Source organism: Arvicanthis niloticus, chromosome X, assembly GCF_011762505.2.
Source record: "Arvicanthis niloticus isolate mArvNil1 chromosome X, mArvNil1.pat.X, whole genome shotgun sequence".
NCBI lineage: Eukaryota > Metazoa > Chordata > Mammalia > Rodentia > Muridae > Arvicanthis > Arvicanthis niloticus.
In genome coordinates, this window is record NC_047679.1 from 6,716,290 (window position 1) to 6,743,235 (window position 26,946).

Consider the following 26,946-nt stretch of genomic DNA (forward strand, 5'->3'; position numbering starts at 1 on the left):
TCAAAATATACCACCGCCTCCTAGCCCATTCTAACACAGACCTCCTTTTTTTCTCCTCTTAAAAATTACACCTGCAAGGCCATTTGCTCCTGTTTTCTGCCTGAGTCTGAAAGCAGCCACCTTAACTTTTCTTGCCTGCTTAATAAAGGATCTCTCTGTGAAAACAGGGGTTTGGGTTTGATTTGCACCTACTCCAGGATTCAGTGGGAAAGCCCCCACTGTATGCAAGTCCCTTTAACAGGTAGGTAGCACCAGGCCTGGCATCTCTCACCTTTCTTGAAAGAACCAATAGAAAGAGATCATAGCATCACTATTGGCTAGAGCAAACGCTGTTCATAAGCCTTTCTGGGAGCTTTATTCCTGCAGTCTCCTTCAGGCAGTTTTGAGGAGTGCTCTACCAAATTAGAGGCACTAACACTATGCTTTGTTGTGTTCACATATAGTCCCGTTTCTCCTCTCCTGGACACATGAGGGACCCTACTTCCCTGTCTTAATAAGTACAGTTTCTTTTATATGAGCATCAATTATTGTGTAGCAGCTTCCTCCTTTGTTGAAGCATTTCATCCTACAGGGAAGCTCCTTAAGAGAGGAAGCAAACAACCCAAAAGAGCTTCAGGAAGTCCCTGAAACTGACCAGATTCACTAGGTTCCTTCCTTCCAAGAGTAAACAGTGAAGAGCTGCCGAAGAGTTGCTCTCAGTGAAATCAAACTACAAAGAAGACTGAGATCAGCTCAACTGCCTGGAAGGAACAGAAACACAAGCCCTCTTTGGAAGAGGCTCAGACAAACTGAGTCACTTGGAAAGGACACTCTCCAGTCTGTTGAGTTGCCTGCAGGCTGTGCGAAGTGTGATCCACGTTTCCAACTTTTATGAGCTGTCACAGTGCTGGGGTGGGATTTGGTGATGCAGCTGTCATTGAGTCATTTTTGCTCCTGTAAGTAGTAACCCCTTACCCATCACCAAGTTGGACTTTGGTGAAATCTGCACTTTGGACTGTTGTGGGCTCCCTAACTGGGTTGAGTAGACCTGTATGTGCTGCATCTCCCCAGGAAGTCTGTCACACATCAACGTGAGTCAACTGTATGGAAACATCTAAAAAGAATGCTTAATTCTACCAACCTCCCTTCCCCTGTGGCTGGGAATGCTGATGCTTTGTATTTTGGTAACCATGTCTGAGTCTGAGTAGTTACAAGGAGGAAGTTAACACACTGACTCCCCTAAGCTTTCATTGGCTATATACCATAATCAAGAAATAAATTACAGTAAGATGGTGGGTTTCCCCTCAGGGGCTATTTGTCACTGCAGCAGAATGTGACCCATCCTGACTGCTACATACAGTTTTGCTCGGCAGAACCAATGGTACCTAGTTAACATTTCCCAAAGTGATTACTAGCCGATGACTGAGGAGAGTGCTGCCCCCTTACATGGCTCCAGCAATTAACCTGAATAGGGTGGTGAGGGAATGAAGAAATGATAGACACAAGGAGAAGCTTCAACACCCCAAAGCTTGGCATGTTTATTAAAGACAGTTAAACAGAGAAGCAGGTTATTGGGTACAGCTGAAGAGGTAGGATTTACAAAATACAGACGGATCAAGGAGATAGGTATAGCTATCAGTAGGGACAGTCTTTGTAGGAAAGCAGTCTTCAGGCTGTAAATTTTGGGTGGAAGAGAAGGCTATGGTGGACATTTTCTGCACATACTGTCCACATTCACACTCAGACCCCTGAGGAAGGCTTTGTCATCCCTCATGAGCCTCACTTGGGAAAGGCTGTGCCACTCCTGTGGGTCTGGGTCCAGCCTTGGGGCCCTTGACATGGCTGTGCTCATGTCAATAGCACACATTCACTGAGGGCTTCATCCACACAGGACAGGCTTTAATGAATTTATAATGGGGAAGGTTCACTTTCTGATCTCTCAAGAGTGTACAAAGGCTACTATTCAGGCATCTCTGGGTCTATTTGGCAATAAGTAGCTCCCACATTCCCAGAATTCTATTGGAGTAGGTATGTGGGCAAAACTCTTGTCTCCCAGGAGGCTATTTTAGTGTTGATATTTGTTCAAAAATTCATCCAAATAAATACTCATTTAAAGCTGACCACCTAACCTAGACAGAACTAGAGCAAAGCTTTGAGACTATTCAAAATGAAAGGACATTACTCTCAAGGCAACATGTGTTCCTCAGTAACCTAGGTTGTATGTCCGCTGTGGACTTCCACGGTTACCCAAACACAGAGAACTGCCTTAGGGGACTCCAGTGGTCTTTACTCAATCTCCATGGCCACAACGCACAGTTGAACAAATAACATTTCTGACTTCATCAGGTTCTCATGTTTGGAAAGGAAAACATTCAAAGAACCAGTTTGCTCTGAAACATTAAAGTCAATGAACAGACTTAGAGTTGTAAATACTGTGACCAAATGAAGACAAATCAAGATTTAGGAATCTAATTTTCTACCACTAGGAAAATGGCCACTTTAAAAAACAAATAGTTCACAGTTGTTGACATTTCAACAGACTTTTTTTTTAAACTTTTGTGTCTGGTTCTGGAAATGAAACCCAGGGTCTTTATATGCTAGGCAATTCCACCACTAGGCCACACTCCTAGACCAGAATGTTTTTGTTTGTATTTTTTGACAAGATCTCATATAGCCCTGCTGGCCAAGAACTGGCTATACCACTGAGTATAACACTTCCTGCCTCCACTTCCCATATGCTACCATGCCTGGTTTATGCCGTGTTCAGGACCAAACTAAACCCAAGGTTTGTGCATGTGAGGCATGGCTCAATCTCCAGCCCCCAAAGAATATATTTTAAATAATAGTATTTTATCAGTTATAGATATCCTGATTTTCAATAATAGTATCGATAAGAGCATAGCTTCATTCTTAAGAAACACACACTAAGGTACTTACGGGGACGGTCATGATATTTGAATTTAAACTATTAGTAAGAAATAATACAATGGAAAGGGAGAGAGTTCCAGTAATCCTCTTGTCTCCATCCCCTCAACAACACTGGGATTCTAGGCATGCTCATTTACCATGACAAGAATTTTACATGAGCTCTGAGGACCAGAACTCAGGTCCTCATGCTGGCACAGCAAGTCCTCTTAGCCACTCATCCATATCTCTCTGGTCTCAAAAGTAAGCTGTCTGTTTAAAAGCATACATGTTCAAGAGCCAGTGAGATTAGCTCAGCCTCCAAGCCTGAGCATGTGCGTTCCATCCCTAAGACCCACATGGTTGAAAGGGAGAACAGACTTTCATAGCTATCCTCTGACCTCCACCCATGTCATGCCACGACATGAGAGTGCCTGCACGATATGTAATTTTAAAAGTTAAGCCAAAACAAGTACATACTCCAGAGCAGCAGCTTTCACAACTTCAAACTATAACTCCACCGTTAAATAAAAATTGTAGCAAAATAGTACACACAGATATACACAATTTGAAAGAGCACATGCAAATTACAGATTTCACATGACAGTGTTGATGTTGGATTTGGGTTGTTTGTACGGTTGTGTGCTGAGGATAGAACACAGGACCTTGTACATGCTATACAGAATCACTGAGCTACATCCTTAAACCCCTCATGCCTTGTGTTTGCTTTTAAAGATTTCTTTCTAATTATGTGTATGCACGCACATGCACTAGAAACCATTGTAATCCCAGCAATTGGGGAAGCTGGGTGAGTAGGATCATGTTATATAGTTCAAGCCAGCTATATAGTGAGACTCTGTCACACACAAACAAAAAGAATGTATGAAATTATCAAAGAATAAAAATAATCTTATTTTTTTAAAAGTACTGTTGCATTGATATCTTGGCCTACCCTAATCTGTGTGGGTTTTGAAAACTTACCTCTCAATGTACAAAGAAAGGAGCTCAGTATATGAAGACTGTACATTTATTTCCAGGACATTGATGAATACAGCTGTCACCGCTCACAGTGTTGAGACTTACCGGAGCATCTACTTTGTAGACACATGGCATGTTTCCTGGCCTGATCACCTGACGGCCCATTAGGAACCTGCACCTTTTGTGATCAGCTCAGGCTGCTTCTACTGCCAACCATGGGAGGGTGCCTGGCTAATTTTTTGTTTTCCTCAGTGATGAGTATAGAAGCCAGGGCCTCACCCATTCTAGGCAAGCACTATACAACTGACCCACAACCCCCAGTCCCTAGCCCAGGGGACAACATTTAAAAGGCAAGCTGCAAACACCCTCGTGCCCAGGGCCTAAAGAGCTTCTGGTTCTGAAGCTGACAAAACAGTCAACCTCTGCTCTTTCCCACATCACCATGAGAAAAGCTGGTGTGTCAGGGGCCCTGGGTGGGACTTGGCATCTGTCCCTTCACCCACTCCACACTCAGAGCCCCTTAACACTCACGTGGATGCTGGTAGACCTTTGCCCTCGGGAACACCCTGGGAAATCTGAGTCCCCTTCACAGGTCCTTGCTGCTTTCTCCTCTTGGCTCTTAGTCTCCATTCAAGCAGCTCACAATAATTTCCATACCTAATGGAACCATCCCAGCTGGAGATGCTCTGCCCTGCTAACAAAGCATTTTGCGGGAACAGACACTCTTCCCACAAAAAAAAGAAATGCTAAGAAAAGAGGATTTTGTTCTTCCTCGGACATTCACAATACACTGGAAACTCACGATAGCATTTGACAGACTCTGAAAAGGCTTAAGAGAAATGGGTTTAACTTTAGCATTTTATAAATGTGGTCCACAAACACACACCTTATAGAAGTCTGACAGTGCCTATACTATTGTGGCATAAAAGAAATGAGTCTTTGTTTTAAATGTCTCGATGCACACCTCAGACCTCAGCAACAACTGCCTGCCTTGGATCTAAGTCTCTTTGCCATGCTCCTTCTCTAATGCCCTGTCCACCTTCCTGAACCTTGTTGTTCCCAAGCCCCTGGGGATAAAAGGAAGGTGGAGTATCATATAGAAAAGGCAAGAATTGGGTTTATGGGCTACTGAGGCAGGAGAGCTGCTATAGTTCTTAGTACTTAGCTAATTGAATCCTACGTCCCCGTTGCCTGGAAGTAAGAGAGTACTTCCCAGGAACTTCCATTTTCATCTACCCTGCAAAGGGCCCATGCTTATTCTTCGATTTTTTTTCAATGGATGCCCTTGTGAGAAAAGCAGAAATGTATACTCACTCCAGTGGCATTTCCCAGAGCTCTCTGCCTAGGGTTATCTTTAGAGACAAACTGTTTCTTCCACCCTCGGCAAGAACGTTAATCACCAATCCCATTCCTATTCCCTCTCCAGTTACTACAGACACTCCTTATGGCAGCCAAGCAAACCTTCCCCCTTCTGGCCAGTGTGGTTTGGGTCACTTCAGGGTAGCAGTCAGTCCCTCTGCAGGCCCAACACCACATACTGGGTCAGGCTGAGCAAGAGGAAAGAGGTGAAGAGAAAGGTGGCCTTATAGCACGAGACCATCACTCCATGGGACCGAAAGCTGTCATTCAATGAGACGTTGACCAGCTCCCAGGTGGTGTTGGCTCCCTCCTCTATAGGGGCCCTTGGGGCCAGCAGCTTGGAGAGGAGGCTGCTGAACCTGCTCACAGTGGTGGCCACTGGCTCTGGACTCGGGCCTGGACTGGACGTGGTGAAGTTCAGCTCATCGGGGTCCACGCAGAGGCCATCAGAGGAGCGCTCAAAGACCACCTGGCTGAGGTCCTGGCCGGCTACAGAGCCTGGGGAGGCGCACGCCACATCAGCCACGCGCCCAGAGCCCTCCATCCAATCACGCAGCCACTCCAGCTGGCAATCGCAGCGCCACGGGTTGCGGAAGAGGAAGAGGCGGCCCAGGAAGAAGCCTGGCTGGAAGGCGGCCCAGGAGAGCACAGTGAGGCGGTTGCCATTGAGATGCAGAGCCAGGAGGCCCGAGAGATTCTGGAAGGCGCCTTCCTCCACAAAGGTGATGCTGTTGCGGTCCAGGTACAGCAGCTCGAGCTCTGGCAGGTCGGAGAACCAGGCGCGTGCCACGCTGCCCAGCGCGTTGCCGCCCAGATTTAGGGTGCGCAGGCGGCGAAGGCCGCGGAAGGCGGCGGCGGGCAGCGAGGCCAACAGGTTGTCGTTGAGCAGCAGGTCCTCCAGGGCGCCACAGTCGCCAAAGGCCCCGGCATGCACCGCGCGCACGCGGTTGGCCTGCAGGTTGAGCGAGCGCAGACGCCGCATGCCCAGCAGCGAGCTGGAGGCCACGGCCTCGATGCGACTGCGCTCGAAATGCGCGTGCGTCAGGTTAGCCAGGCCCCGGATCGCGCCGGGCACCCGGCGGAAGAGATTGTCGAAGGCCGTGAGCTCCCGAAGGGCCGGCAGCTCGGCCAGGAGACGCTCGGGGACGCTGAAGAGGCGGCAGGCCGCCAGATCCAGGCGGCGCAGGCGGCCCAGGGCCGCGAAGGTCCGCACGTGCAGGTAGCGCAGCTCGCCGTTGTGCGCCAGGCGCAGCTCGGCCAACCGCGGCAGGCCCTTGAAGGCGCCGGGTGTGATGAAGGACAGGTTGTTGTGGCGCAGCGACAGGCGGCGCAACGACGGCAGCGTGCCAAAGGCCCGCTCGCCCAGGATGCGCAGGCCATTCCGGTCCAGGTCGATGGAGGCCACCTCGCACGGAAACTCAGTGGGCACCCGCTGGAGGCCCGCACGGTCACAGCGCACTGAGCAGCCACGCTCCACGGTACTGCAGGTGCAGGCCGCAGGGCAGGCCCGCAGACAGGCCTCGGTGGCCCGGGTGCAGGGCAGGCTGAAGAGCACCGCTAGAGAAGAGAGGGGCCGGAAGAAAAGACAAAGAACAGTAGTCAAAGGTCACCCCAGGAGCACGTGGCAGACCCTTCACTGAGTCCTGCTGCCATCAAATGGCCTCTTTGGTCTGCTTACCAACACAGGTTTCCCCACCCACAGTGACCTCCCCTTTGCTTTCTAATGACCTTAACCAGCAAACTCTGCTCCATCCCACTTTGCTTTAAGCTTTCTTATTGCTACAGAGGACACTGTACACTTTCAGGATATGACTAGGTTTGTTGATCGTGTGGGTAGGGGACTCTCTGAGGATGTCACTATACCCCACTTTAAGGCCTGTGCTGCCCAGTGCGGTGCCCCAGACCATTAGAAATGCGTTCAGCCAAGTTGAGTACTACAAGTATACAGAAGATGCCAAAAACGTTAAATAGTACATCAATGATTTTGTATGGGTTACATTATTGAGATGGTGTTTTTTAGATGATACATATTAAAGTCAAATGTGGCTACTTGGGAAATTTATGAATGGAGCTTGTGATACATTTCAATTCGAGTCACTGGCCCACCGTAAGAATTCAGTTTTTTACACACCCACACCCACAATGAGTCAGTTAAGCCTCAGTGAGAAGGAAGAATTATAGAAGGATGGGGGTAGGGAGTTGGAAAAACCTATTGTTGCCTTTCTTTGTCTTTAACAGCCACTTAAAATTTAAATATTAAGGGTAATCTCTGATCCCAGTGATGCCAGAAATAAAACCTGAACCATACAGAATGAACTCAGATGAGTTTAGTTGGATGGAAAAGAGGAAAATGCTATTGTGGGAGATGCAGGTTAGATGCAAATACAGCAGAAAGCAGATATTTTACTCCGGGTGGTTTGAGTTTTGTGGGACCTAGTGATTTTTTTTTGTTAGTCACCAAGATCAATGGCTGGTGAGTCACTCTAGGATTTTTTGTGTGATAAGGGACACAAAAAATTGGCAGATTATCAGGTAATGAATTAACAGCATGAGAAACTTTTTTTCCCTTGTCCCCTTGAGGATTCCTATCCACCACCACCACCCCACTGCCCACCATCTTATTTTACTTTATTTTATGCCTGTGTATGGGTGTGTACATGAAGAGGTCAGAAGACAACTTACAGCAGTCAGTTTTCTCCTTTCTATTATATGAGGCCTGGAATCAAACTCAGATCAAACTCAGTCACAGATGTGCTTACCTGCTGAGCTACCTCACCAGCACCATATGGCCTCTCCTGTTTCAAGGTCAGTATATATCGAATACACTGTCACTAACCTCCTGCATCTTGAAAGAAATGATTATGGACACTATAGAGTTAAGTTCCATTCACCAGCCCCTTACTCTCTAGAAACTATTTTACATCATACTGGGAAAAAATGCTTATAAATTTCATTCTGAAAATTCAAGTGAATGATCAAATAAAGTCATCAAAAACCTCCCCTCTTCCGGTATTGTTGCCACTGACAGCAAACAGGATGGTGTGGCCTGCTTCCTTGTGCAAGGCTGGTCCCCAAGCCTAGTCCGAGGCTGGGGGTGTAGCTTGGTTAGCACATGCCCTGGGTTCCATCTGTAGCTCTGCATAAACCAAGTGTTTTACATGCCTGTAATCACAGTGCTCAGGAAGGAAGGCAGGAGGATCAGAAGTTCTAGGTCATCTTCAGCTACAGAGTGAGTTCAAGGCCAGCCAAGGATGCATAAGACCCTGGAGAAGAGAGGGGAGGGGAAGACAGCACTGACAGATGGACCATTTTCATTTTCTAACCAAGTGTTTCAGGGTGTGTTCAGTTTCACAGTTTGTAAAGAAAGGGGGTGCCCAGGTATAAACTGCCCAATTTCTAGCAACCCTCCCCCATCCTGTCATTTGGTCCCTCCCATCACATACACAGTACCTTGGCTCTCTAAGTCCCTGTGCAACTTGAAGGCATAGACAACACAGGGGTGTGCTCCAGATGCTTGGTGCTACCCCTGAGGGCTTGCTCAGCTCCCAGCAGTTCATCTGTTGGGAACACTCCATTGCTTTCTCAGCTGCTCCAAATGGAATTTGGCACTTTCAGACTTGTCTCTGAGTGTTCAACTGAAAATGGGCTACTTTATCATTCTGCCGTTGAGAAAGCTTGGTATAGCTTCTCCTTCTCCCTAAACACTGTGAGATAGGCATCAAGCTACCAGCAAGATTCTTGGAACTTATACAGTCAGACTGGCTGTGAATAAGATCTCTTGTTGATTGAGATATACCCTGCTAGGGATGCGGGGCCAAAAATACCTTAACTCCTATCCTCTGTGCAACAGAGGAGTAACCGTGTCTCATCAACCCTTCCAACTAGGTCAAGTTGAAGTATCACATTTCCTTACCAGCAGCCCTTCATTCTCCTCTCTTCTTTCTAATTAAGAAAAGTACACTCTCAATCATATGACTCATGTTTCTCCTGCTGAACAGGCAACATTGTTCCAAGCACACAGCATGGCTCAATGCATGTTTGCAGAAGTAAATGGAATTGATGCCTTCCTTTATGAACTTCTTGCCAAAGAATGTGATTTGTTTTGAGAACTCTTTGTAAACAACTCAGGATTATAGCAGAGTGGCTCACACCTGCCTGTTACTACAGCTCTAGCAAATTATATTGTTATTACATTATTGCCTATAATATATAATATAGATTATCACAAATGGTATGTATAATTCAAAAGGTCAAAAAGATGGTTGCTAATGTTTTTTTTTAATGCTTTTAAGACACATAGTGTGGAGAGCTTTTGGGGCTGCTTCGCAGGAATCCGACTTTGGCCAAGGACAAGGAAATGGGCTTTAGGCAGAAATCTGACATTGGGCCATGTCAAGGAAGTAAGTTCAGACAGGAATCTAATTTTAGGCTAAAACAGAGAAGTAATTTCAGTCAGGAATCCAGGTCTTAGGCTAGAACAAAGTAGGCCTCAGGCATGAATATGACTGTGGGCTAGGACAGGGAAGGAGGCTCAGATATTTCTGTCATCCTGATGAGCCCTTAGAAACAGCAAGAGTGGTCACGGGGGTGATCATGATCATGGGAGTTTGTGTATTGCCTTGTTTGTTCCTTGACTGTTTGTATCTATTGTACTGTTGGTTCCTCAACCTAGAGCTGACCTAAATACTTGTAATTAAAAGGGTTTAAAAGAAAAGTAAGAATAAACAAACCCACCTCAGCCTTCAGCCTCAGAGCTGGCTGGGTCATGCTGCAATTTTGTCTAATCGTCTCTTTTCTTTTAATCCTCACTCCTGTGCTGTTGACTGACTGAGAACCTGTTGACTGACTGAGGGGGCTTGGTCACATAGCATGAAGCTTTCCATTGTATATTACCTCTTCGATGCACCTCTCCCCAGACAGTGCTCTCTCTGTAGCCCTGGCCATCCTGGAACTCAGTTTGTAGACCAGGGTGGCCTTGAACTCAGAGATCTGCCTGCCTTTGCCTCCCAAGTGCTCAGATTAAAAGCATTCACCACCATGCCTAGCAACTGTATATTCCCTTTTACCATTACATTTTTGAGTCATGTTGTTATGATTTAAATCTAAAAATATATCTCAAAACCTCATCCAGTAAAGGCTCAATTGTCAGCTAATGGGCTTTTTGATCGATGATTGGATCTTGAGAGATGCTTCATAGCTGAGTGCACTGTTAAAAGATGGGAGGAAGCCAGGCAGTGGTGTTGCACACCTTTGGTCCCAGCACTTGGGAGACAGAGGTAGGTGGATCTCTGTGATTTGAGGCCAGCCTGGTCTACAAGAATAAATTCCAGGACAGCCAAGGCTACACAGCAAAACCCTGTCTCAAAAAAAGTGGGAGGAGGCAGAGCACTGATAAAGAGTCTTTGATGCATGTGTCTTGTCCCAGGCCTATCTGTCTCACTTTGCTTCTTGTGATGGCAAGTAGCTCTGCTCCACCAAATCTATCCAACACTCTGCTGCTTCACCGCGGGCCCAGAACCATAGAAGGGACGTGAACTGAAACCTCTGAAGCCATGAGCTACATCATGCATGTGAGTCTTGTGCCCAAAGAGGACAAGGGAGTACATCTGATCCTCTACAGCTGAAGTTCTAGGCAGTTGTGAGCCACCTGATGTGGATTCCAGGAACCAAACCTGGGTCCTCTGGAAGAGCAATACTTACTTTTACCACTGAGCCAGGCATGTTTTTAACCAGGGTGAAAAAGGGACACTTACCTTTACCATGTGGATGTATAACCTATTTCAAAAAGTAGATTGCAGTTTATTTTACATTTCTACAAAACATTCAATATATCACCATCAGAGATCTATTTTTGGTCTCTGAGACTGATAACCATTGGAAAAAGTAATTTACTGTATTAGTAGGCAAAACTTAAATGAAATCAAGTCAATTCTCAAAACAGGCAACAAAACTCCAATGTTAGCTTACCAGGTATGAAGACTAAGTATGTGATAAGTAAGTGAGAAAGGCAGGGTGTCAAGAAAAATATTTAAAGTATAACAATAACATATTGTGGTCAATCCTGCTTGCAATCATAGTACAGTATCTTCCATCCCATGAATATTTCTGCTGATAAGCTACAGTGTGCCCATAGTTATTGCTACAAAGAGACTACAAAGAAAGGTCTACTTATGGGCATGCTAACCAGGACTTCATATTGGACTTACATGAGAGCTTTAATACTCACAAACCCAAGCTAATTGCATCAAGATCTTCAGGGACCAGGCACTGGTATTTGTAAAGTTCCAAAGGGCTAATTCCAATATGCATCCAAAGTAAGAAACCAAGAACCAACTTTATAATAATGGGATTTCATCTGTAGGGATGGATGGAGAGATGTTACAAGATATAACCGAGTGACCACTGGGTGGTTAGCAGTTCCAAAGTGAAGTATACAATCAAAGGAGTTGTAAACAGGCGTAACAAACACCTGAACAGGAATGTTCATAGCAGTGTACCATCCAAAAGACAGAAACAACAAATACCCATCAACGGATGAACAAACGTGGCATATCCACTCAAATGATATACTTTTGGTAGTGTATTGTATATGCACTGAGTGCGTGTGTATGTGGAGGACAAATCATTATGAATGTCTTCCTCAGTCAGCACTGTATTGAAACAGTTTCTTGCTGAATCTGGAGCTCTCCCATTTGGCTTGATTGACTAGTCTGCAAACCCCAGAGGGTTTCCTGTCTTTGCATCCTCAGCCCTGGGATTACGGGCTGTACTCCTGTCCTCACGCTTGTGTATCAAGCAGTTTACTGGCTGAGCCACCTCTTCAACCCTTGTTTTCAGAGTTCCTGTATTTCTTTTGGAAGTCCTGTTCCCCATGTTTGCACTCATCAGATCCATCTTTCCCTGTAAATTCTTTTTAACAGATTTAGAATAAACATTTCCTTAGTGATCCTAATAAGGAGCTGTCTGTGGACCTGCTCTGAAGGAAAATGAAGCTAGACAAGCTATAGGAAGATGATGAAGAACAGTGGAAAGGGCAGATGCATCTCGAAACACACAAAACCTTCCTTTTCTCTCACCTTCAGTGCTTACCAGACAAGAGATTGTTTAAAACAAACAATAGCATGGAATTGTGGAAGTTATAACATGCATGAGTGAAAAACACGGCAGAGTAATGTGAAGGGTGAAAAGAAACATGAATTAACTTTTATGAAGACCTTCTTCCACTCTACCTGGATTAATGTAAGACTGTATCAGTGTAGTAGCCTGGATCTGTGGAGAGGCTACGCCAGCTAGCTATTCCTCTGACCTGGGTGGAGACCTAACATTCGGAGCTGCCATGACTTAAAAGGGTTAATCCAGTTGAGCTGGTTAATCACCTAGCCAAGGGACTACCTCTCAAGAAGACAGGCTCACCTTAAACCATACTAAAAAGAATAAATATTCTTTTAATGATATGATAGACAGACAGACAGACATCCCTATAATATACTTTTCCTTCCCAAAATTCACACCCTGTAAGGCCAACAGCTTACAAGTCTGGCCAGAGCCATGCAGCTTCATTGGTCATTCATTTTCTGAATTACTCAGAAAAGTGTGACTTTTCCTTTTCTTCCTTCTGAGTCCATTCTAAGTATGCATTTTTTTTTTTAATACTTTGGGCTCATTTGCAGCTTGCCTACTTTGGGGTTTTTCTTTCAAAATCTAATAAAACTGTCCTCAAGATTTCTTCAGAGTCTGTTCTCAACTTTTTTTTTAGCAGTCCAGCTGGTCTGGAACTCACTATGTAGAGCAGGTTGGCCTCAAACTCAGAGCTCCACCTGCCTCTGCCTTCCCACTGCTGGAATTAAAATGTGTGCCACCATGCCCAGCCAAATACTTTTTATTTTATTTTACTTATTCACTATACATCCTGCTCACTGCTCCCCTCCCAGTCACCCTTCCCCTCACTATCCTTCCCCCCTCTCCTTTTACTCTAAGCAGGTTGGAGTCCCCTGGGTATCCCCCCACCCCACCCTGGCACATCAAGTCTCTGCAAGGCTAGGCCTCTCCCACTTAGGTGAGACAAGGCAGCCCAGCTAGAAGAACATATCTCATGGACAGGCAACAGCTTTTGGGATAGCCCCTACTCGTCATTCGGGACCTACATGAAGACCAAGCTGCATATCTGCTACATATTGTGCAGGGAGGCCTAGGTCCAGCCTGTATATGCTCTTTGGTTGGTAGTTCAGACTCTGAGAGCCCAAGGGTCCAGGTTAGTTGATTCTTTTGGTCTTCCTGTGGAGTTCTTATCCCCTTAGGGGCCCTGCAATCCTTCCTCCCATTTTTCCGTAAGAGTCTCCAAGCTTCATCCACTGTTTGGCTGTGGGTGTCTGCATCTGTCTCAGTCAGCTGCTGGGTGCAGCCTCTCAGAGGACACCATGCTCCTGTCTGTATGATTCAGGAGTCTGACAGAGGTGGAGGAAAGGTGATGGAAGGTTTGCCAAATACTTTTACTAACAAGACTAAGAACCCTGAAAGGGGGCCCCAAGTTCCCCCTGTAACATTCAACAACCCCACCAAGACTTCCCAAATTTATGGTAACAAGATTAATTCAAGGTAGATCATGGGACAGATTGGACCTGCATATTGTAATCCCCAGAAAATAAAAAGAATCTTAACCCCTACCTCACTCCATGCACAAGGAGCAAAATGCCATGAATAGTAAATACAGGAACTAGTTTAGAACCTAGAGCAACACAGTGACACATGGGTGACATGAACATGTATAATGAAAGCCACTCAATTTTTATGGCTTTCTTTTTCTCCCCTAAGAACCAACTTTTTAAAACTTTGAAACACTATTTCACTTGTAGTTCAGGCTGGCCTTGAACTCATGATCCCCTTGCTTCAGTCTCCGAAGTACTGGAATTACAGCGAGTGTATGTCATCTTGCCTATCTGTAACAATAATCAAGTTTAATAAGTGTTTGTTCATAGATTCATAAGATTATCTCTTTGACTCTGACACCCTTGCACCTAAGCATTATTCTCCTGGTCTCAATAGAAGGTGATCTTTCTGGAGGCGGACCTAAATGGTACTAATTTTTGTTTATCTTCCCACTAAGCTTCATTGTCTCCCAGACCCCACACCTAATCTGAGCTCCATGCCTAACTAGGACATGAAAGAACTGCACGTTCTGACCTTTGAGGGCCCTCCTGGCACTCATTGTCCATGGTTCTATAGCAGCTGTTAGCAACCACAGTTTCTAAGAAAACATGCCCCACTCAAAGTCCCATGGGTCTCTGCTGTCTCCTCCCAGGCACAGCTGTTTGCACCATGGGTGAACACTTTGATGTAAGCAAATCTAATTGGATTCATTCCTTCTCCATGAAAATGAAATAAGACATAAGGCACTGGCCAGCAAGCTCTCGTGAGTGAGGCCTGTCTAGCTTTGGGGCTGAGGTTTGAAAAGCCACATGTGATCTGGATGTCGTGATGCTAAGCCTGCAATCCCAGCACTTGGTGGGTGAAGGCACGAGGATCAAGAGTGCAAAGCCATCAGCGGCTACATAACAACTCAGATCAGCTGGAGCTACCATAGAATATCCTGTCTTAATAAACAAAACCCAAAACTAACAAAAAGCAGCATGTGATGCAAAGCTATGAAGAAGCAGAAGCCAAGGGCAATCTGAGGAAGCCAGCATACTGTTCCTCTACTGAGAATGTCATAACAAAGTGTTCTAAACCGGGTACATTGCTGTAAACAAATATTTCTTGTGGTTCTGCAAGCTGAGAAGGTCCAGATCAAAGCAGATTCAGTGGCTGGTGGGGGCTGGCTTCCTGTATCATAGACGGCCATCCTCTTGATTTGTCCTCATGACAGAACTCTCTGGCACACAGTGCACATTTTTAATCCCAGGACTAGGGAGGCAGAAGCAGGCCAGTGAGTTCCAGGCCAGCCAGGGATATATAGTGAGACCCTGTCTCAAAATAATAACAATCCCAGGCTTGAGAGCTCCTCCTTTGTGACCCATCACCTCCCAGAAGGCCCTGGCTCACTCCTCATTCTAGCCCACTGGGAATTTGGTTTCAGTTGTGATTTAAGAATGCAACTCAGACATTCAGTCCATTCATGTGCAGAGAGAGCCATAGATCTGAGTTCCCCCAAGGTCCCCTTAGAACTTCCTATGTTACTTCCCTCTTCCCATTCCAGAAATCCATTCAAATCATCTGCATGAACAAGCGGATTTCTGTTCTGTACAATGAAACAGTCTGTAATTATAGTAAATATTTGACAGTAGAGACGACGCCTTTAAATTACTCATTCTACATTTACCTAGAAGCCAGAAACTCTGCTTCCTAACTTTCTCCTGCAGTTCAAGCCCAAAGTAAATGACCTAGATTTGTCAAGCAGACAGCCTGCAAGATTAGGAAACAGAAGGAGGCTTTAGGCAGAAACCATTTTCTGGACAGAATGGCAGGACATTTGACTTTCAGATTTACACAGTGGTGAGAGAAAAAAAAAAATGCTCGATGGAATTGCTAACACCCAGCACCTGACGTGTCTCCTGTGTGCAGATGGATGCACACTAAATGGCTGGATTTGCCCACCTCCTGATACAGGCATTTTGCCTGTCAGTGAAGCTTCCAATCATGAATGCTTGGGAACACATAATAAAGTTTGGATTTGCTTCTGCGGCCTAGAATAGGTTCTGTGGCTAGCAGTCATTTCTCTCTCTCTCTCTCTCTCTCTCTCTCTCTCTCTCTCTCTCTCTCTCTCTCTCTCTCTCTCTCTCTGTGTGTGTGTGTGTGTCTGTGTGTCTGTGTGTGTCTGTGTGTGTCTGTGTGTGTAGGTATTGCCACAGTATTCATATGGAGGTCAGAGAACAACTTGTGGGAGTCAGTTCTCTTCTTGTACCATGTGGATTCTAAGAATTGAACTCACATGGTCAGCCTTGGAGGCCAACAACTTTACCCACTGAGCCATCTGACCAGTTCTGGTAAGAATCTTAAGTAGCAGCCTAACATAGATGTTATAGCTTGGCTTTGAAATGTCTTTCCAAAGGCCCATGTGCTAAAGCTTGGTTCAAAACCTCTGGAATTATTAGGAAGAGGAACCTTTAAGAAATAAAGCTTACTGAAGTAGGCCTTTGGAGGGAGGGATGTCCTTGAAGAGGGACTATTGGCATCCCATGCCCAGCCTTTCTCTCCCCTTGATTACCAAATGTCATAAAGTTGAGCAGTCTTCTGCCTCCACCACCCACCATGATACATTCACTGTGCTGTTTTGAGCCTAAAGCAACAAGGCCAAGTAAGCATGGATGGAAACCTGTGAAACGATGAGTCTAAATAAACCTTTCCTCCTTCTAAGCTGTCTACCTTGGATCTTTGGTCCAGAAATGGAAAGCTAACACAACCAGCCCGGTTCATTTTTGTAGTACAGACTCCCTCCTTGTGACCCCTCCTCTTTCCCCTGAAGAAACTGTAAACACTTCACCTTGCCCAGAAAAAATGACCTGAATTCAGAACCAAAAGGAAAATCTTGACAGAAAATCTATAAGAGTGAATTTAGAAGTCCAGACAGTTCTGACTTTTCCATGGCCACATGGAGGGTGGACTCTCTCCGAATCGGCAGTGGTGATTTCAACAACAAATCTTGGCTGGCCTGAGCTGAGTTCCATGGGGGAAACCTTGGCCAGGAGAGCCTATTTGCCCAATTAAAATCAAGATTACAGTTTGTGAGAATAGAAAGTCAGTTCATCTGGCAGTTGCTTAGCAATATCTCCTCACACAGCAGCAGTATTTTGGGTATGTATCCATCTGGAAATCAGGGAAGGCTTCCGTGCTTCCCCCTTCGGTCTAAGGAATAGGGAGGGGAAAACAAGAAATGCACCAGAAGGGCCTGGCATATTCAGAGGTGAGCCTTTCCAAAACATTCCATGGTCAAATCCTTTCCCTGAGGACATGCCCTTCTGTCCCATTTCTCTCGGAGTCCCGTAGACTCTTCCCAGGCTTAGCCCCACCTTCTCATTCTGCTCCCTTCTTTCTTTTTTTTTACATTTTTATTTATTCTTCTCTCATACGATACATCTCAACTGCAGCTTCCCCTCCTCCCACTCCTCCCAGTCCCATCTTTTCCCTTTCCCATCTCACCCCCTCGCCCCCAGAAAAGGGCAGGCCTCCCAGAGACATCAACTGAACAGGACATAGCAAGATGCAATAAGACCAGGCACAAACCTTTATATCAAGGCTGAATGAAGCAACCCAGTAGGAGGAAAAGGGTCCCAAGCGCATGCAAAAGAGTCAGAGACAGCCCCATTCCCACGGTTAGGGGTCCCACAAACCCCCAAGTACAGCATGTTTGCAGAGGGCCTACTGCAAACCCATGCAGGCTCTGTGATTGCCACTTCAGTCTCCAGGAGCCCTCATGCTGCTTTCTTTTTAAGCCTCAGACAGAATATCCCTGTCACTCAGTTCCCCCGCCTGGGTTGTGTGGGAGGCTGTGAGGAGCAGGTGTACTGTACTGCTTGGGACGGCTGTGAAAGCACTAGGCCAAGCCAGAAGTGGACTCCACGAGCCACTTGTCGCAGGATTAAAGCTCATCAAGGGACAAATCCCTCAAAGCCAAGTCCCAGAAAAGGAAGCAAAACACCGGGTGTTCTGTTTAGATTAAATATCCCCTAAAACCTCATCTGCTGAAGGCTTGGTCCCCTGCCTATGGCACTATTGGGAAGTGATGGAACCTTTCAGAGACAGGACCTAGTGAAAGTCACGCAGTCCAGGCCTGTGCCATTGTGAAGGGATGCTAGGTCTTTAACACACACACACACACCCCGCCTCGTGGCTACTCTGAAGTAAGTAGCTTAAATAGTCTCCTCCTTAGCAAGTTATTTAGCTTAGATATTTCTGCCATAGCAATGGAAAGCTGATTGATACATCGGGTATCAGAATATTGAAGCTATTACTATGGAGAGTACTCCCATGGAATACTATGCAAAGGATCCAGGATGGTCCAACCAAGGCTATACAGTAGAGTCCCATGGAGTTTCTTAAACTCATAGTGCCCCAGACAGTTGTAACACGGATGGGCTCCCGCATCCGTGTGCTTTTCTATTGCTTATTTATCTGCTTAGTTGTCTATGCTGGGCATGGAACCCAAGGCCTTGTACATACCAGGAAAACACCCTGCCTCTTAGATGCTCCATCCAACAGCCCTTGCTTTGTTGGGTTTTTGTTTTGTTTGTTGTTGTTGTTGTTGTTGTTGTTGTTTTGTTTTTCGAGACAGGGTTTCTCTGTATAGGCTGGCCTCAAACTCAGAAATCCGCCTGCCTCTGCCTCCCAAGTGCTGGGATCAAAGGCGTGCGCCACCACTGCCCGGCCTCCTTGCTTTGTTGTTGCTTGCTTGCTTTTTTTGTGTGTACTTGGGGTTTGGTTTCTTGTTTTGTTCTGCTTTGTTTTTCAGACAAGGTCTTGTTATGTAGTTCAGATTGACCTGGAACTCAGTGTAACCCACACTAACCTTAACTTTGTGAGCCTCCAGTCTCCACAGGCCAAGTACTGGGATTACAGGCATGGACCACTAGACCTTGCCAGAACCTTGATAGTTTTAAGGTTCCACAGGTGGGGCCAGGGTGACAGTTTAGTCTATAAAGTGCTGTAAAGGACTTGAGTCCCACCCCCAGAACCCACATAAAGAGCAGAGTAGAGCACAACTGTTAATGCAGAACTAGGAAGGTTGATCCCTAGGGCAAATGACAGGTGGGTGAAAGACCCTGTCTCAAAAAGCAAGGCTCCAGAGAATGACACCCAAGATGGAGGTTGTCCTCTGGCCTACATACACACACACACACACACACACACACACACACACACCCCAAATACAGCTCCACAGGTGATTCCATTGTGAAGCTTAAAACAAGAATGTTTGTGGACCAAGTTTGTCAAAATGGGATCCATCTTTGTTGTGCAAAATGTAGTAAGCTAGGTGTTGGGATGTATACCTGTAATCCTAGCTCTCCTGAGGCTGAAACACAATTTCAAGGCCAGCCCAACCTCCATAGTAAGGCCTTATCTCTAAAGAGGCAGACAGTGGTAAGGAATAGCTGAGTGACCTAGCAATGTCTCTCTTAGGTATATAACCAAAGGAATGAGGCACACACCTTTAATCCCAGCATTTAGGGGGCAGAGGCAAGTGAGTACCAGAACAGCCAGGGCTGTTACACAGAGAAACCCTGTCTCAAAAAAAGAGAAAGAGGGGGGAGGAAGGGAGGGAAGAAGGGAGGGAGGGAGGGAGGGAGGGAAGGAAGGAAGGAAGGAAGGAAGGAAGGAAGGAAGGAAGGAAGGAAGGAAGCCGGTATACACAAACATTTATGGCAGCACTGTGAGCAATAGCCAAAAAGTGGAAACAACTAACGGCTATGAGCTAACAGATGGATAAGCAAATGTGGTACCCTGAACACCCGAATAGCCCACCTTTTTAGAACAATTATGGGCACATGCCAAAATGTAGACAAATGGGGATTTCTAAAACATGCAAAGCTGGGCTTGATAACCCAGGTCAGTAGTTTCAGACATTCAGGAAAAAGGATTGTAAGTATAAGGCCAGCCTATACATGATAGTGAGGCCCCGTTTCAAAAGGGGGGCATTTCCTGGCATGGTGGCTCACGCCTTTAATCTCAGTACTCAGGAGGCAGAGGCAGACAGATCCCTGTGAGCTCTAGCCCAACCTGCTTGTCTACATAGTGAGCTCTAGGATAACCAGGGCTATGTAGAGAGACCCTGTCTCAGAAAGCCATAAAAAGAGGTCTGGGATATGGCTTAGTGATTGAGGATTTCCATAGCATGTGTGAGGCCCTAGCTTCAATCCCCAAAACTGCAAAACCAATTATGCTCGGGGAAATGTACTAGTCACAAGGCCACATATATTACTTCCATTTACAGGAAAGGTCTGCAACAGGAAAATCCATAAAGACGACAGATTACAGGTTGCCAGGGGCTGAGAAGAGGGGCAAGCTTCAACTAACTGCATGATAATAGCACATTTCAAAAGTTCTGGGACGAACTTGTGGGGACTAGATAAAAGTGACAGTTGCACAACATTGTTAATTGTCCTAAACGTCCCATGTGAAAGGGTAGTACATTTTATGTGAATTTTTCCATCAATTTATTTAAAAAAAAAAAGTTACAAAGTGTCCCTAAATCTGGCAAACACCAGCAACAAACTGTCGGTCTGCGGCCTGGTGAGATGGATAGGCCAGCTCCAAGCTGCAGGGAGGTATTGCTGACCAGGCTCAGGCGCCCCACAGAATGGCATCTTAATATGGACCAGCTGGGGAGCTTCTCTCTGGAGGCACCAGGCTCTGTAAATATGTGCCCCCCTCCTAGGTTTGTTAGGGGAATGGTTACTCATGGAGTTTCCAACCACAGGCTGAGCTTGGAATATTTTTATATTCTCATTGTTTGAAAAAGACTTGCGCCTCACAAAACTAAAATAGTATGGGAAAATGTGCTGTTTTCTGGTTTCAGCAGAATCTAGTTAAGCCACTTTGGCTCTAGAAATCATTCTCTTTCCACTCCTGGCAAATGCTCCCCCAGTTGCTCCTCCGGCCAAGCCCAGTGCTAGGTTTTCAAAACAGAACTAATGGGGAGACAGAAGTGTGCGAGGGCGCGCCATGCCATGGCCTATGGCCTCAGGTGACCCCAGAACTCCCTTCTTACTCCATGCAGGTACCTATTATGACAAGAAGGAAAAGCAGGAACCAAAGAGATGACTCAGCAGTTAAAATAAATAAACAAATACATAAATCTTTAAAAAAAAAAAAAACAAGTTGGAGAACCTTATAATCCAGCCAATCCACTCAAAGCATATGAAGCTGACGTGGTACCAAAAGACATGTGAAAGACTAGAAATGTGTTGCAGGAAATATTTAAATCTTCATCCCGAAAAGCAGCCCTTCCCAGGAAAGGGGAATCAGTATCAAAATACAAGGCCAGGGGGCTATCCACAACAGAAATGGGAAAGAAAAAGATCGGTGTGGTGATGATGGGTGCTGGACTTTTTCTCTTTTATTATTTTTATTTTGTGTGTATGGATGTTGTGCCTGCCCTGCATGTCTGTGTACCATGTTTGTGTGGTACCTGTGTAGACCAGAAGAGAGAGTCAGATCTCCTGGAACTGGAATTATAGTTGCAAGCCTACACGTGGGTGCTGGGAATCAAACCCCTGTTCTCTGCTAGAGCAGCAGGTACCCTTAACCACTGAGCCATCCCACCTTCCAAACCCACCCACCCGCACTTGCTTTCCTTTTTGGTTATTTTTGAGACGAAGTTTCATGTAACTCAGACTGACTTTGACTTCTCTAGTGTAGCCAAGGATAGCCTTAAACTCCTGGTCCTCATGTTCCTATCTCTACCTCCTGAGTACTGGGTTTGTAGGCATGTGCCAGTATGCCCAGCTCAAGAACTGGTAAGCCCTTCAAGAACTGGAACTTAGAGTAAGTAATTTAGTCATTGAGAGCACTGCACTTAGAAGAGATTAATGTAGTTCTTATTCTCTTAGGAAGTCCCACAAGAGTAGATTGCTATTGGCCAACCTGGCACCTCCCCAGACTCCCCAGAATATTTCTTGCTTCCTGTCTCACCATATACTTTTTTTCCTATTGCATAATCTACTATGAGACCCTCACCAAGGCTGAGTACATACTGGTGCCATGTTCTTTGACCTCCAAAGTCATAACCTGAATTTACCTCTTTTCTTTATAAAGTATCTAGCTTTGGACATTTTGGTACAGCAACCAAAAACATGCCCCCAACAGGAATCAACTTAAATTCCTAACAATAAGGAAGTACATGAACAAACAGTATATCCACACAAAGAACTTATTGCTTGTCACTCAAAATCAAGAACCACTGGCCCATACCATAGCATCAGTGAATGTCTTACATGTGTTGTTTATCATGCCACAGTATCTACCTCTGCTGTGAGAGAATTCTCCCTGGGGTCTAGTTCTGTCCTTGCACTCCTGCTTTCTTCTTTTCAGCTTAGTTACTTGAGGTACAATTAAGACTGCCTTCAATAAAATGTGCTCGTTTTGGTTACTGACTGTGCCTCAGTTGGTGGCGTGTCTAGCAAATGTAAAGTCTTAGCTTCATGTAAAAGCAGGTGCAGTGGTACACAAAAAAAGTGCCCATTTTAAAGTGCAGTTCAGTAAGTAGAACAAATATTTATACCTACCATATCAATCAAGACAGAGCATTTCTCATCAAATCTCCAGAAAGTCTTGTCCCTTTGACACATGTCCTCTCTGCATACTACAATGCTTCTTTCTGAACTGAGGTTTGTCTTTGTAGGATTTTATAGAAATGGTAGTGAATGGTTCTGTCACTCAATAGTATGCATATGGGGTTCTTCCATGTGAGATGTGTCCACTAGCTTGTGATAAACAGCAGTATTCCCTTACTTGTGTTATCGTCTGAATATGAGATGGCCTGGTAGATACAGGTATTGAGTGCTGGAGTTATTTTGAGTGTGAGTTGAGGAAGTAATGCCTAGCTGGAGGGTCTAGGCCTGATGAACGAGTCCTTGGGGGGGTGAGAGTGGGTTATCATGCCCTACCCCTTCCTGTTTTCCCTTTTTCCTGTTTCCTGGCTGCCATGATGTTAACTGCTGTATCCCACCATACCTTCCCTGCCATGATGGACAATGGAAACTAACTCATTCTCTCTGTTTTTCTGTCTCTCTGTCTCTCTCCCTTCTCCCCCCCCCCCGTGTGTGTGTGTGTGTGTGTGTGTGTGTGTGTGTGTGTGTACGTACATTTCTCACTTATCTAGGAGTAGGGCTGCTTGGGCCATATAAACATGTTTGCCTTTCCACAAAACTATTGTTCAAAATGCTTGCCAAAGACACACGAGTATTTCAGTTGTTTTACATTCTCATGGAAGTTTGATTGTTGTCATTCATTCACATTTTGGCTCTTGTTGTGGGTCTAAGAATAGCACCTTGGGATTTTACTTTCATATAGACCTTCCTTATCCTTCTAGACAGAGGCCTAATAACTAGTCTGAATAAGGGCATGCAACAGAGGAAAGGCATCTCCTTACTCTGGGCTGCTTCATGCTTTCAATCAGCAAGCCATTATTAGGCACCTACCACCTCTTAGATTCTAACAGAGAAGTAGTCAAGACACAAAACCTGATCACTCTAATGACTCAGGGTGGAGCAAGCAGGGTATAGACTCTAGAAAGTGAGTTCTGGAATTTAAATATGATCCTGCCAACAACAGGGAGCTAGGAGATTGGTACGGGGGGGGGGGGGGGGGGGAGTTGTGCCATGTCCCCAGGAAAACTGTTTCTGCTTCATTCTGTCTTGCCTCGCATTTCCCCTGCTCTGAGCCACTTCTTGTTCTCTCGGTCTTTTTGTTCCCCCTAGCCAAGGAGACAGATCGCTGTCCCTGCCTGCTTCTTGGGAACATGCTGTTCTCATTGCTTGAAACTTATCATCAGAGAAATAGTCCCCGTGCCGCTGGCTGGCGTGTGTGTTTTAAATGAAAGCACTAGGGGATGTGTGTCTATTGTTAGTAAATGATGTCACCACTGAGCTTGCCAAACTGTCACAAGCAGTCTGGATGTCTTTCGGGGTTCTGTATAGCAGAGACAGTTCCGTTCTGCAGCACGCAGGCTCTGAATAAGGTCTGGACTTTATGAGTGGCAGCGGAGCTTTGGGTATGCATTGAAAATAATATTGGCTCTTGGAAGCAAACATTCTGTCCCCATGACTCAGTCAATCTTCTCCTTTCTAAGGAGGAGAAATGGCAAGGTGCTGGCTGTTAGTCATTGTGTAAATGTCAACCTCTGTCCTTTGGAGGGAGGCCCCTGGAGTAGAAAGTCATATCCTATTTATCATGATGTGCCCTATGTCCCCTTGATGCTATTTGGTTTTAGTTTTGCTTTCTTATTTATTTACTTGCTCTCCATTAAGGCATGTAGGTTTCTCAAAGACAAAAGCCAGGTGGTTATTCTACCCCTCTAGCATCCCTCATGTGCACTGAAGGTTGTTTGATGGAACAGACCATGTCCCACTTTTGTATAAAGATGGAAGACAGAATGTTCTAGTTAGCTTTCACTGTCAACTCCACACAACCTAGAGTCATCTTGGAAGGGAGCCTCAATCGAAGAAATCCCTAGAATGGATTAGCTCGTGAACATATCTGTAAGGGTTTGTCTTGATTGTTAATTGATTGTAGGAGTGCACACTATAGGGAGCGCCATCCCTAGGCAGGTGGTTCTAGGCTGGATAAGAAATCTAGCTAAAAAAAAAAAAAGAAAGAAAAGAAAAAGAAATCTAGCTAAACATAAGCCAGCCAACAAGCCGACAAGCAGCATCCTTCCACAGTTCCTGCTGTACTTCTTTGCCTATGAGTCCCTAGGTGAAAGGTAACCCTGTATGAATTAGCAAGCAGCCTTCCTTCAAGTTCCTGCCTTGAACTTGCCTTGGCTTTTCTGCATGTATACCATGACCCAGAACTGTGAATTGAATAAATCTCTTCTTCCCCTTTGTTGTTTTTGGTCCGAGTGTTTTTTTTTGTTTGTTTTTTTTGTTTGTTTGTTTGTTTGTTTTTATCACAATGGCATCGGGAAAACAAGAACACAAAACACTATTACTAGTATTTGAGAATCAGCTGGTAAAATATTCTGTAACGTGTACCATATATAACGATCATTACACACATCACCATAACTTCAAGCAGTTGGTTCCCGAAAGGGACAGAAAAACAGATTGTTTGTGTAGATTCATTTACTGAAGAACTGAAAAGGAGATTTTCCCCACACCCCTTGGGCTAGCTGAGATTTGAGCCACTGGAGAAAGTACTTTGTGACAAGCTTTGGGGACAGATGTGTTCATTTTCTGCAGAGCTGGGGATGATTCCCTACTCATGCTAAGCACCCATCCCACCATGTAGCCACAGGCAGGCACAGCCCCTGCTTTGGTGGCAGTAGCGGGGAGGACAGTGGCACATACTTGTAATGCCAGCACTGGGGAAGGCAAAGGAAGGGGAATGCGGCAAATTCAAGGTGAGTCTTGGACACATAATAAGTTTGAGGCTAGCCTGCACTATATGAGACACGGTTTCAACACACACACACACACTTTGAAAAAATAAAAATATTTAAACATCTATAATGTCACAGTTCCATTGGCTCCAACCCCTTTTTAGGAAGATGGCTTTTCCAGGGGATTTTTGTTTTGTTTTGTTTTTTACTAAATCAGTTTAAAATATAAATCTATTTTTCAAGACTTAGACTCACTGTGTAGCCCTGGAACTTGATAAGTGGATCAGGTTGGCCTCAAACTCACTGAGATCCACCTGCTTTTGTCTCCTAAGTTCTGAGACTAAAGGCTTAAGCCACAATGCCCACCTTGAGTTTAAAACAGCATGTCTAGAAAATCACTAATAAATTCACAACCAAGACATAAGAATATATGAGTATTATTTTTTAAAAAAATTCATATTTGGTTCAGGAATTTTGTTTATGAGCAAATTAAGGGGGGGGGAAGAACCTACCACGTACTTCTTTTTCTAGCCTCTCCCCACAGTCACACAGCAGGGAAATCTTATCAGAAGGAATATCCAGATAGAGCTGTGACTGAAGCCACTTGGAGCCCTGTGACCCCTGCATACCTTCCCATCCCAGCGTCACTGGCCCAGGACTCACCATGAAGAAGGAGGATCAGCATCCCTTGGCTTTCCTTGTACCTGGTGGCTTAGAGCCACTCAGCTGTAGGATCCCTACCTGAGGGAGAAAGGGCAGGTCAGCAGGTCGTAGGCTACCCAAGAGGGGTCCCTTTGGAACTCTGCCGGCACCTCCACTCTTCCTTGGCTATACCCAGCCATTTCCCTTTCATTGCATTCGTTCCTCCCCCAAGGAGACTAGTGTTGGGTTCACTCCAATTTCATCCCGTCCATCCATTTGGAAACCCTTCATCAGGCTAAGGCCCTTCAACAACCCAAGTATCACTCAGGACCCACCAAGAAAAATAGATGGTGGAAAGCCTCTGCAGAAAAACCTGTCGTGGCCCATCTCCAAATATTGCTTACCATCCTGGGGATCTGCCCATAGCGCCCCCAGCCCTTCCATCTCCTAAGAAACGGTGCAATAAGAAATAAAGGCTGGAGCAGGGAGCACACAGGGGCGAAGAGCAAGGACTGTGCGTGCAGGTTTGACTGCTTAGTTTTCTTTCTCAAAAGATAGTAGCTGGAAAAGCCTCGGTCGGTATCAGATGAGGATTAGCAGAGATGAGTGAACGTGTCTGCCTTTCGGATCGCCAAAGCCAATGACAGATTTTGCTGACACACCAATCAGTTTTATCCTCAAGCCTTGGCCACCGGGGAGCCTTCCTGCCCTCTCCATCTGCCAGGCCCCTTTTTTTTCTTTAAACCCTTCCCACATTCTGCCCAGTTCCCGGACCCCAGCCCTAGCCTCACCCATCAGCAATAAACAGTCCAAAATCGGCTTCCCGCTACCAAATGGTATTATAGGTCTTTGCAACAAGGACACATTATGTAACTTTAGAGGGCTCAAGCGGGGACCAGGCAGTTTAACATAACCGTGTTTTGCCCACATGGCAGACTGCTGATTTCATCTCTTTGGAAAGGCGGATTATCCCCAAACAGAAGATGGCAGAGGCCCTTCCCAGCAGGCAAGAGGCTTTGGTGTTGAGACTTGCAGCCATGCTTGGCCTAAAGCCA

The 26,946-nt window shown here is 45.5% G+C and overlaps 1 protein-coding gene across 1 annotated transcript; it reads right to left on the minus strand.

The window, feature by feature from the left end:
• Positions 1-1,487: 1,487 nt before the first annotated feature.
• Positions 1,488-26,544, minus strand: Nyx (nyctalopin). Its single transcript, XM_034486108.2, has 3 exons — positions 26,296-26,544; positions 25,913-25,990; positions 1,488-6,777 (listed from the first exon to the last, which is right to left on the minus strand). Exons 2-3 carry the CDS (start codon positions 25,932-25,934, stop codon positions 5,369-5,371), a joined length of 1,431 nt encoding a protein of 476 aa, XP_034341999.1. The 5' UTR covers positions 25,935-25,990; positions 26,296-26,544; the 3' UTR covers positions 1,488-5,368.
• Between the last annotated feature and the right edge of the window lie 402 nt (positions 26,545-26,946).

Excerpts from the sequence above, each read along its gene's own strand:
- Nyx (XM_034486108.2), bottom strand. The coding sequence starts at position 25,934 with ATGCTGATCCTCCTTCTTCATG. Across the intron at positions 6,778-25,912 it reads GCTGATCCTCCTTCTTCATG|CGGTGCTCTTCAGCCTGCCC; the intron begins GTGAGTCCTGGG and ends TCTCTTCTCTAG.